Source organism: Egretta garzetta, unplaced genomic scaffold (genome assembly GCF_000687185.1).
Source record: "Egretta garzetta isolate BGI_Z169 unplaced genomic scaffold, ASM68718v1 scaffold598, whole genome shotgun sequence".
In the NCBI taxonomy this organism is placed as follows: domain Eukaryota; kingdom Metazoa; phylum Chordata; class Aves; order Pelecaniformes; family Ardeidae; genus Egretta; species Egretta garzetta.
The window spans coordinates 2,701,383-2,712,301 of NW_009260621.1; the positions used below are offsets into that span (position 1 = coordinate 2,701,383).

Sequence of the window (10,919 nt, forward strand, 5' to 3'; positions counted from 1 at the left end):
GAAAAGAAATGATCCACAAACCAGCCTGGGAGCTACTGCTCCTGGCCACTCATGATGACTCCACTGCAGCCCTCCCATCTCTGCTTGCCAGACAGCTGCAGAAAGGCTCAGCATTTCTGTCTACAGAGGAACAAGCTCCTCCGTTTCTCACACCCTGTTCAGGAGGGGAGAAAGACAGAGGGCAGACAAAGAGGAAGAGACAGCGCTTGGCCTTTTAGCCCCCTTTTTATGAAAGGAAACTCAATGTAAGTATCTTGGGTAACACTGAACCGTGCCCAGTGTGCAAGAGTAGGCAGAGTAGGAACTGTGGCTCTAAGTGGCATTTACACATACAGGACCATGCACTAGTTTGAATAATGTGCAAGTTAAGAGGCAGTGACCAGAGCTTCCTCAGACTTACGCACTACACAAGAAACAGCTCAGAAGAAGAACAGTCTTCCTTTCTGGTCTGGTAACACCCACGTGAAGCAGCATCCCTTCCATGGCCCCTCTGCTGCCCCAAGCCCAGGAGCACGGATATTTAGTAGGATCTGCACCTCCTTCCCCACCACACACACACACACCCTGCCCAGTACACTTAATGACAGGGACCTGACACCTGAACACTGCTGCAAGAGCTGCTGCTTCATAACTGCTCCCATGTGATGGGCTGAGACCAACCTAGAAATGGCTCATGGCATCTCATGTGGTTCTTCAACACTCGGCAGCTCCACCAGGCTACATCAACTGCAGCCAGAGGGCAGCTTCCATTTGCTTAATGTAAGGCAGAGCCATCCACCCCAGCCTCCCCCACTACGGCACTGCACACAACTCACTCTGCTCTGCTGCTCCTTGGTGCTCACAGCCTGCAGCAGCTCCCGGATTTCAGCATCATGCTCCATGGTCTGATGGTTCCTGTCACTGAGGAGATCCTGCAGCATTTTCTCCTTTTGCTGGAGACGCAGACACAGCTCCTCTGCTACCTCACTCTGCCCTGGGCCCAGCTTGCACAGCAGAGTTGCTGTAAGCTCCTGAACAAGGGGGAGGAAGTGAGAGATGGAGAGACATTGTTACCATCAGACTGCAAGCTGCTCAGGAAGAAACAGCTCTTCAGACTGGGTGTAGCTGAGAGACCAGTGTCTCAGCAAGCACAGGTATTTACAGGTGCCAAAAGCAGCCAGCTTCCAAAGCATCTGGCACAGGTTCAAGTGCCCTCCTCAGAGGCAGGCAGCCAGGAGGCTCTGGTTTGGGCCCACTCTCACTGCAGACAAACTGGCTGAAGGCTCAGGAAGCCAAGCTAAGGCCTTACCTCCACTTCCTTGTTCCTGTCATGCAGACAAGTCTGCAGCTGCTGGATGATCCCCTCCTGCTCCTTCTGTCTGCTGCAGGATTTGGCCTCGATCTCCTCCTTGAGCCAACGGAGGTTTTGGCAGGTTGCCGACACCTGCTCTAGTTCCAGCGTTTTGGCTTTCAGGAGGCTCTCCAGGCTCTGGGGACCACAACAGAAGCAGCTCAACCAGGGACAGAGATTTTACCCTGAATTAAGCAGAACTAGAAATACCAGTCTCTCCTGCTAGTGGAGTCACACACATCCACCCTTGTCCTCTCCAGACACCACACTCACCTTTACACCCAGCCCAGAAACACGAGTGACCCAGGAACCCTGCACACAGGGCCAGAGGAAGGCCAACACCCTGCAGCCACTCTCCCCAGCAACAACCAGAGCATTCACAGGAAGGTTTGTCTAGCACCACACCACAGCCAGGCTGGACTCCACGTGCGCAGGTAAGAAGCACTCACATGAATGGTGGCCTCGTTGCTGGATAGTACATTGCGCAGTCTCTCCAGGTCACTTCCACGCTCCCTTATTGAGAGATGGAGCTGTTGCAGCTCTTGCTCCTTCTTCTCCAGGGCACAGAACTTCTCATCTACTGCTCGCTAGGGTGAGAGGGGGTGATTACTTAGAATGGGGTAGTAGGGCTCTTGCAGCCCACCACTTGCTTTGTGGGGCACCTCAGCTCTTCCCTTCAGAGGACTCCTCTGGAAGGCTGAGCCATGAAGAGCATGTAGAAGACATGGTCACCCCTGGGGTCAGCCTGGGACTGCACTGCTGATGGTAGCCCAAAGGATGAGCCTCAGGAAAACTGAGACAACACCAACAGGCTGTGCTCACCTCCAGGGCAGCATCCCTGTCGCTGACTCGCTGCTGCAGTTTCTCCAACATGGCATTCATGGCTGCAGGGCTCTTGTCCAAGCTTTGCTGGCATTGCAGAAGCTCCCTCGTTTCCTAAAGGTCACACACACACACCTGTCAATTCAGAAACCCACCAGAGAGCAGCTCAGGAGAATCAGGGCTAACTACCTCCACTCTACACTTGCTCTACCCCCCACATTAAAGGGTTGCAGTGTCCCAGCACCTGGGGCTGATTGACTAGTGCCTGCCAGGGCTCACCAGGCATTGCTGTGGGCTGAGATACTCTGATACTAGTGCCTTCTTCCTCATCTTGGGAGCCTAGAAGCATCTCTTTCCTTCCCTTCTTTGAAGGGCACGCATGAAAGCTACAGACTGAGTTTTGCATTGCCAAATACCAAAGGAGGAACAGGGGCCCTGGCTAGTTACATTCAACTTGAATCTTTCTGCATCTCACCTGCAGAAGCTGTTCCTTGCGAGCCAAATGCTGACTCAAACACTGAATTCTCTGCTCCTGGGCCTGCAGCTCACAGCATTTCTCCCACTCCACAGTCTGGAGCTGCTGAGCCTTGTCCTGCAGCTCTGCCTGCAGCTGCTGTACCACAGCACGCAGCTCCTGTGAGGGAAAAGCACACAGCTTGGCAGCCAGTCCTCATCAGACCTGTAAACAGACCAATCTGAAGAAGCCAAGAGCAACAAGGGTTGTAGGAACAGCCAAAAATGCTCTGCAGTACTACAGCTTCCACATCTCAAAGCACACTTCCATGGTGATGAAGTTTGAATTTATTTCATTTCCCAGGGTATCCATCCATCTAAACCCCTTGCTCTGGCCACAGGCAGAGCTTTATAGTCAATCACAGCTAACCTGTGCAGCAGCAGACATTAACTTCGTAACACCACAAGAAGAGATGGGACACTTGTGCCAGCCAAAGATGTACAAGTGACAGCATACCCACTATCAAGCGTCTTTGCCAATTCTAAATCCTCAGATATGAAGCTAAGGAGGCTGGAGAATTTTCCCTGCCACATGTGACAAGGGATTAGACAAGTGTGCCCAGACTGGTGTACGCAGAAATGATGAAAGAGAGCAGAGTACTGACTACATCAGTGCTGCTTAAGTCATGTAAGCCCAAAGACTTCGAGGCTAAGTGCTTGTCATACCTGGTTGTGTTTCCAGGTTGCCTCTTTCTGCTGCTCTTCCTCATGCACCATGGTCTCTAGGAGTTGGGTTGCTCTCCTGGCTTCAGCAAGTTGATGCTCTTTCTGGCGCTGAGCTCTTTTCAGTTTCCGCACCTCCAGCTTGGTGCAGAAAAGCACGTTCTGAAGGTCTAGCAGCGACATTTGCTGCTCCTGGGATGAGAGTGGGCTCTCTGACATCTAAAAAGAATGGGAAGCAGAGAAACTCAAAGACTCACTTCACAAGAGGGATCCCTTCAGAATGAAACCTGATGAATTTGAGGTTTTTCAGGGACATACCTGCAACTGTCCCAGGTGGCTTCTGTGTAACATGTCCCGCAGCTTGGCCATTGTCTCATTCTGCCCTTCGATGATATGGTACAGCTCTTCTGTCTACAAGTCAAAGGACAGAAAGCCCAGTCATTGGCAAACCAAGCACAAACCCTCCCGTCCCAAGCCTCCGGCATGGATTATGACACATGTCAGCATCACATGAAAGCAAAAGCTTCACAAGAAATAATTTAAGGAGATTCAGCAATGGCTTAAGTGTTCCTTTTCAGTCACTGCCTACAGGGCTAGCACACTTTCCTCTTTTGGTGAGCACTACCCTGTCCACCCAAAACTATTACCTTACTCTCTTTGCTCTTCAGGGCCTCATTCAGACTCTGGATTGTACGATCTTGCCTCTGTGACATTTCTTGGACAGATTTTAATTCAAAATTCAATTCATCCAGCTTTTCCTGTAACAACTGAAGACAGAAATATATTATTTTTTTAAATCCTGCCTAATGCTCTACATAAACACCCTTAGGACTCCCTGCACTCCTTAAGTCTAAACAGCCCCAGCTGTTCACCAGATCAAGATCAACATGGCTGCCTCTAGAGTCTGTAAATACTGTTTGAGCTGGGTGGAGACTGGTGAGTAAATACAAAGCCTTCAGTCCCTCCGCAGGACTGTTCCAGTGCTTCTGGTCCCTCCAATGCAGCCCCCATGTGCAGGGCAGAGGTTCTAGGCTTGGGTTGATGCATCGTACTGCCTCCCACATATGCCAGGACAGTCTTGCTTGGACTGCCCAGCAGCCTTCCAAGTTTCTATCATTTGTTTCTGTTCCCTTAAGAGGAAAAAGGCTGCTTCAGCCTAAAAACCTCCCAAGAGATGGGGGGGGGGGATCAACATGGAGAAGCTACACATTCTAAAAACTGTCCCATTTGCTTCTGAGGTCCTCCAGAGCATTACAGCTGCCCCTTTATAATCTTCCAGTCCCTTCTCTTGCTGTCTCCTTTGACCACCCAGGCACTCTTGCAGCAACTGCTGGTCTAGGCAATTCTCTGTTTGATCTGATCAGTGGCTCATTTAGCCTCAAGTTCTGGCTTCAGCACAACAGTCTAGCCAGTGCCAGCACGCCAACAGCACAGCTGCAAAGCAAAGGGGAACATCTCACCAGTCTCTGTGGCTGGTTTACAACCTGAGGAACTTTTGCCTTAGACTTTCTCACCCTAAAGAGACTACCAACTCAAACAGTTTTAGGACAGTTCTCTGCTTTCGCCATAACATTCATGACACAGTGCACGTTGTGCATTTAAGCAACTGCTTGTTAGCATTTCTAAACATGCTGCCTGTTGGCATTCTTAATCTTGTATGATATGCATGTTCTTCAGAACTTACTCAAGCCTTAATTTCTTAAGGAGTAGGTGCTGCCACATGATCACCTTTTGTTTACACACCTGTTATGTTCTCTCTTCTCTAAGAGGCACACCCCCTAAACTGTTTAAACACTTCCAACTGCATTTACTGGGCCTTGGGCCTCTTTATTTCCCTGTCAACCTTCGTGGTCCAGGCAGCTCCAATAGCTTACAGCTGTCCCCAGATTTAAATACAGATCCCATCCCAATGTTTTTTTCCCCCCACTTAATCCCTCTGTTTTCCCAGTGGGTATAACTTACAGTTCAAGAGCATAACTAAGAACAACCACCCCTCACAACATATGTTAAATTTGATCTGCCTCAAGACAAAGCCACTGCATGTTTCTTTCCTAAGAAAGCCTTTAAATCAAAATGAAAACAGGCCCCCCTCTACGCTGATCTGCCTTACTGCTTGCAAAAAAGAAGGCAGCTGTCTCAAAAGGCAGGTGCCCTCCTCTCCTGCACCAATCTCAGCCCATGCAAATCCAAGAGACAGGAAAATGGCCCTGTGCATCTCTCCTTCACCAGCTCCTGGAAGCCTCAACAGGCAAGTGGGAAGTTCTTCCAAAATAATGGTTTGCAAAAATAAATATGGAAACTTTACATAGTGCAGCTGCAGAAAAAGTTAAATGCTTTTAACTCAAGCCGGCAGACAACAGCACTGAAAATCATGCATCAGTGAACACCCTTGCTGGAACAGAGGTGCAGATGCCTGCCTCTGACCAGGCTAGGAGGCATCCTCCAATACTTAACTGCATCAGACTCACTAGGAACTGAATTTGCTGTTCATGAAGAAATACCTTGTTTGCAGCTTCAAATTGCTGGATTTTGCCCTGCAGCTCTGCAGCACACAGATCGGACACGTGCTCCCCCACTGCAGGGTCACCTGGAGCTGGCTGCTGATGTTCATCCTGCAGATTCTGAAAAAAGGGAGAGAAATGGCTCAAGACTTGCACCATTCAGCTGTCAGCCCTCAGAGACCTTGCAGCATGGGCTTAAATATGCCCCACCAGGCTTTTCTAACTGCCTCTGAAACATCATGCTGCCCATGTCTCCCTTCACCTCCTTGCCTGACCTGCCCCAATGCTCTGGTTGGGCTCTCTGTCTCTCCTCACTCCTGTACCATGAACCCAGCAGCTTGTCTGGCTCTAACCACCATCTGCAGGCTGATGACGGATCTGCTCCCCACACCTAAGACACATCCCTGAAACCTCCCCTCCTCCTTCCCATGTGCTCTGCTGACAGCTTCAGAGAGCTTCAAAGCAAAGCCAGCACTGAACCAAACTCTTCCTTCCCCTGTTCTCCACCTTAATCATGCCCACAACCTTCAATCCTTCCCACCAGCTACCCTCCTGTCATGACCTAGCAGTCCCCCCCAGCTCTGAACCCCTCCAATTGTGATCCTTTGGGCTTTCCTTCACAGCTCGCCACGCTCCAGCATCCACGCCGTGTGCGATTCCCTGCAGCTCCACAAGCTGTAGCAAATTCAGTGCCACAGCTGAGATTTTTTTTCATGACACATACCCATTTATTGGGAATGGAAACAGCCTACTTTCTGACACGTGGCCTGCCAGACCCTGCTGACTGACCACACACTAATCCCGTGTCATCCCTTCTTACTATTTTGCTATGTCCCGCCTAGTGAGTTCTTAACTCCTGAGAGCAGCATTCAAACCCAGCCACCCACCCCCAGCCCTCAGAGGACTCATTAAGTATTCCTGAATATCACCAGTGATACGAGATTGATTGTATTGGTGTCTGTTTTAACTGGAAGCCCTGGCAAGCTCAGGGTTGCAGCGCAGAGGCTATGAAAACATGGCAGAGCTTGTCAGAGCACACGCAGGAGCACCAGCTCCAGACAGCACAGCACAGGGAGAACAACAGCCGACTCTGATTAGCCCTGTCAGACTGAATCCTCATCTTCAGCAGCCACAGGAACGCGGTCTCTGGGAAAGGCAGACAGCGCAGGGGAGCTCCCCCAGGCCTGTGCATTGCCTCTCACATAGAGAAGCTTCCATACAGAAGCAGTGCTTCCCTTTACCCCAACATTTTGTTAAGATTTTAGTGAAACCTTAAAGAGTCACAGCAAGTAATTTCAAATTTGCCTTGCCAGGCAGCTTCAGATCAGACAGGGAGAGCTGCTGGAATCTCTCCACACAGCAGGTATTTTGAAATAAGGTTGATGAAAAGAAAACAGAGAAGACAAAAAAAAAAAAAAAAAAAAAAAAAAAAAAAAAAAAAAAAAAGGGAGATCACACCTTTCCTCACAATTTGAACATTCCAAAGAAAAATAAGCAAAAAGCCTGCAAAGAGTTAAGAGCAGGGAAGGGAAAGGCAAAGCCAGCTCCAGAGTCCAAAGTCCAAGCTACCTCGCTCCTCCCTTGTGCTTCCCCGCAGCCATGCCACACAAGGAAGAGCACGGCTCCCCAGCGGTTTTTCCTACATCAGCATTTTACTGACAATCTCTCCTCAATACAGCTCCAGCAATGTCAGCACACACTAACCTAGACAGAACACTTCTTTAAGAAATAGTAATAATAATCACGGCATTATCTAAGTACGCCAAGCTCGCATCTGCCCTGAGCAGCGGATAAAAGACGGGCTGTCAGTAGGGCAATGCATCCCTCGCCGACAGCGCGGCACCGCAGGCAGCTGCAAGAGTGCATCTGACAAAGGCTGGGTTTGGCGACATTTTCCTGGGGCTGTGGTGATGAAGAGGAAGAATTGTCGTTTCAAGGGAATGCCCAAGAAGACAGTACCTATGAGTTCATCTGCCCTGACACCAGATCTCTCGGTCATCATAGCTTACAGCAGTAAATTTAAAGGAGAACTGCAGCTTCCCAAAAAGCAATACAGAAACTGTGGTCCTACATATCCTATATATTCCTTTCATGTTACCAGAAAGGCATTTCCACATATGAATTGCTGGACAGCGGTACCTGACTTTTATAAAGAGTACTGGTCGTACAAAGAGAAAGACAAATCATTTATACAAGAATCATTTATCTTACTAGCTGCATCCAATTTCTCATTTTTGCTGTTACAGCCATCCAAACGATTAAGCACTTTCCCCTTTCTGCCAGACCCTGCACCAAAGACCACAGCTGCTGCTGCCACAGCAAGAAGGAGGTGGTAAAATATCCTGCAGGATGAATTCCTGGCAGGGATGGTCAGATGGCAGAGGCTGGAGAAACTCCTCTAAAGCAGTTTCCAGGATGAGGATGGCAACCCGTGACACAAAGCCAAGCCATAAACACGCCACATTGATTGCGCCAAGTTCTGTTAAGAGAAAGCCTATTTTTATACTGTAAATATATCCCTAGCAGTGAAAATCAGTAAGCAACACAAGACTACAGGAGCAGCAATGCCCTGCTTCACATCTTCAGTCAGTGGCTGCCAGCACGATGCCTTTGCGCACCAGATGAAAACCAGTTTTTTCTACATTCCTGCCCCGCTCCATCTCTTGAGCAAGCTTTAATGGAAAAAGCAGACAGCTCTGGGAAACGCCCAAGCAGATGGGACAACAAGCAGCACTGGCTGAATAGGAAGTGTAATTCAGCACAGCCACAGTTGCCATAGTAATAAACAAGCATTTTTCTAATCCCCCAGGCTACCTAGAGCATTAGATAGCACTAAGGCTGCTAATGGGAATGCAATTAGGCTGACATGGATATTCCTGAATTGAAGCTGACTGAGGCCTTCTATTCATTAAGGAAAGTGGAAAAGGAGTTACAAGTTCAGCTTTTTGACTGCATACTAATGAAGATTTCATTAAAGCCAGCAAAACAGATGCAATCCAGAGCTACACGAGGACTACCATCAAGAACAGCACCAGAAGTCCCGTGAAAGCAGGAGCTTTCATCACCTCTCAGCATTAACTGATGAGTCTTTTCAAAGGATCAGAAAATAAACCAGTTATCTAGAATACCAACCCTAAAGTCATCCTCTGGCACAAATCCACCTGCAAGGAAAACACCTTTTCCTCAGGGCATGCACCACAGATCCCTGCGCGGATCTGCACACTAGGCAGGTTGGAGGCCTGATCTGCAGAGGCAGGGCTCCAGAGGCAGGCGTTCCTGATGCTGAACCATTACCCAGGCACAAAGAAAACACATTTGTTGGAAAACACATGCCCAGAAGCTTAAAACACTCCCTTTCGTTGTGGGCAAAAGTCACGCTGACTTCTTAAAGAGAAAGCTGAAGTGATAGCAGGCTGCACTCACAGGGAGAGCTGATGGAGGGGAGGGAAGGTTGATTTCCCAGGACACAAGGAGGAAACAGACAACAGGAGAATGACACAGGAGAGAGGCAGCACACCTAAAAAGGACTGAGCTGCCTATTCTTAGCCCTGGGTTCAGCGACACATGGCTATCTGTATTATCTCAGCACATAAGAATCCCTAGTGGGCTCAGTGTCGGGCTGCAGAGACGCTGCTCAATCGAACAGCAGCACAATGACCTCTACCTGTACCCGCAGCGGCATATAATCCTCACAGAGGTCATCCCACAGCTCCTGCAGTTCAGAAATTTCCAGGGAAATACCCAAAGGAGCTCTGGAAAAGGATTTTCTGTCTGCATTCAGGAAGGCAGAACCAGCACACACTAAGCCAGCAGAAGCGCTGCCATCTGCCAAGTCACGGCTGAGCTTGGGAGGGGGCAAGCTGGACTTCACAGGAATAGGTAGCCTGCTGCCTCGGGGGCTCTGAAGGGGTTTGTAGTCCAAAGCCTTGATCAAGCTGAGGGCCAGCTCCAGCCTGTTCCCACTCAGTGAAGAGTTTGGGGTCATGCGGTCATCTAAGAAATCATCACATTTGCCATTCCCTTTCACCCCCTTATCTGCATCTTCATCCTTCTGCTGCGGAGGGCTCGCCTCCACAGTCGTGTCCAGGGACTCAACAGAAGACGCAGGTGTGCCTTCCTCCATGCTTTCCCCATCCACAGGCCCTCTGGCGCTGGCAGACTCTGCTGCGTCGCACACGGACGACTCCTCGTTGCCCATGCTGGCCGACCACCGGCTGGACAGCCCACAGGAGATGCTTCTGGCCACCTTTCGCGGCACTTTGCAAATCGCTTCGTAGTCAGCATCGGCCACCCGCAGCGCAGCACAGCCACGGCAGCGCCGCGGGCGGTTACTTGCTCCCTCTGAAGCATGGCAGCTGTGTGCCTCCAAGCTGTGATCTTCTTGATCCGTCCAATATTCATACCCAGAATAAGCAAAGTCCTCCTGAAGAAGGGCAGCATACCGTACATCAGGCAGATTAGAAAGGTCCACAGTCCCATCCCCAGCTCTGTCATCTGTGCTAGAGTCTTCGTTGTTCCTGCGGTACATGCTTGCAATGCAGAACTTGAGGCGGTCTTTCTCCAGCAGCAGCTTCTGCAGGCGCTCGATGGAGAGGGCTTCGATGCGTGCAATGACGGTGTCGAACCTGTAGATGCGGTCCAGCATGAAGGCACACTTGCTGCAAGCAAACTCGGATTTGCCATCCCGGCACAGCTCCCTGCCCAGGACGTGGGAGAGCAGCACCTGGAGGTTCAGCTTGGCCGCTGTGTGGAAGATCCATCTCCGCTGGTTGCCGCACAGCTCCCGGGCACAGATTCGGCAGGTTTCCTTCATCCTCCCTCCTGACAGGCACCCAAACCTACTGCTGGGGGTTCTCAGGAGACCTTCCTGAGGCCTCTTCTGCTCACTCAGCGCATCTCCCGGGGCACAGCTCCCTCAAGCCCTGAGCCCACCGGCACTCCTCACCCCACCAATCCCCCCCTTTTTAGGAGGGTGATACGCTGAGACTCCTGGTGCTACAGAAACATCCCACCCCACAACATCTCCTTCACATCTCAACCCAACCACACCAGGACTGACCCCCTCTCCGGGCTGCACCCCTCCCGCACCG

The 10,919-nt window shown here is 50.3% G+C and overlaps 1 protein-coding gene across 1 annotated transcript in view; it reads right to left on the bottom strand.

Moving 5' to 3' along the window:
• The window catches only part of LOC104132072 (phosphodiesterase 4D interacting protein), a 15,429-nt gene extending 4,579 nt beyond the window's left edge, over nt 1-10,850 (bottom strand). The window contains exons 1-10 of the mRNA XM_035900818.1: nt 9,494-10,850; nt 5,830-5,949; nt 3,976-4,095; nt 3,647-3,739; nt 3,332-3,547; nt 2,628-2,786; nt 2,153-2,266; nt 1,780-1,917; nt 1,289-1,468; nt 816-1,010 (exon numbers count right to left, since the gene is read on the bottom strand). Of these exons, the coding sequence (XP_035756711.1) occupies nt 816-1,010; nt 1,289-1,468; nt 1,780-1,917; nt 2,153-2,266; nt 2,628-2,786; nt 3,332-3,547; nt 3,647-3,739; nt 3,976-4,095; nt 5,830-5,949; nt 9,494-10,642 (2,484 nt within the window). The 5' untranslated portion in view covers nt 10,643-10,850. The remainder of the gene's footprint in view (nt 1-815; nt 1,011-1,288; nt 1,469-1,779; nt 1,918-2,152; nt 2,267-2,627; nt 2,787-3,331; nt 3,548-3,646; nt 3,740-3,975; nt 4,096-5,829; nt 5,950-9,493) is intronic.
• Between the last annotated feature and the right edge of the window lie 69 nt (nt 10,851-10,919).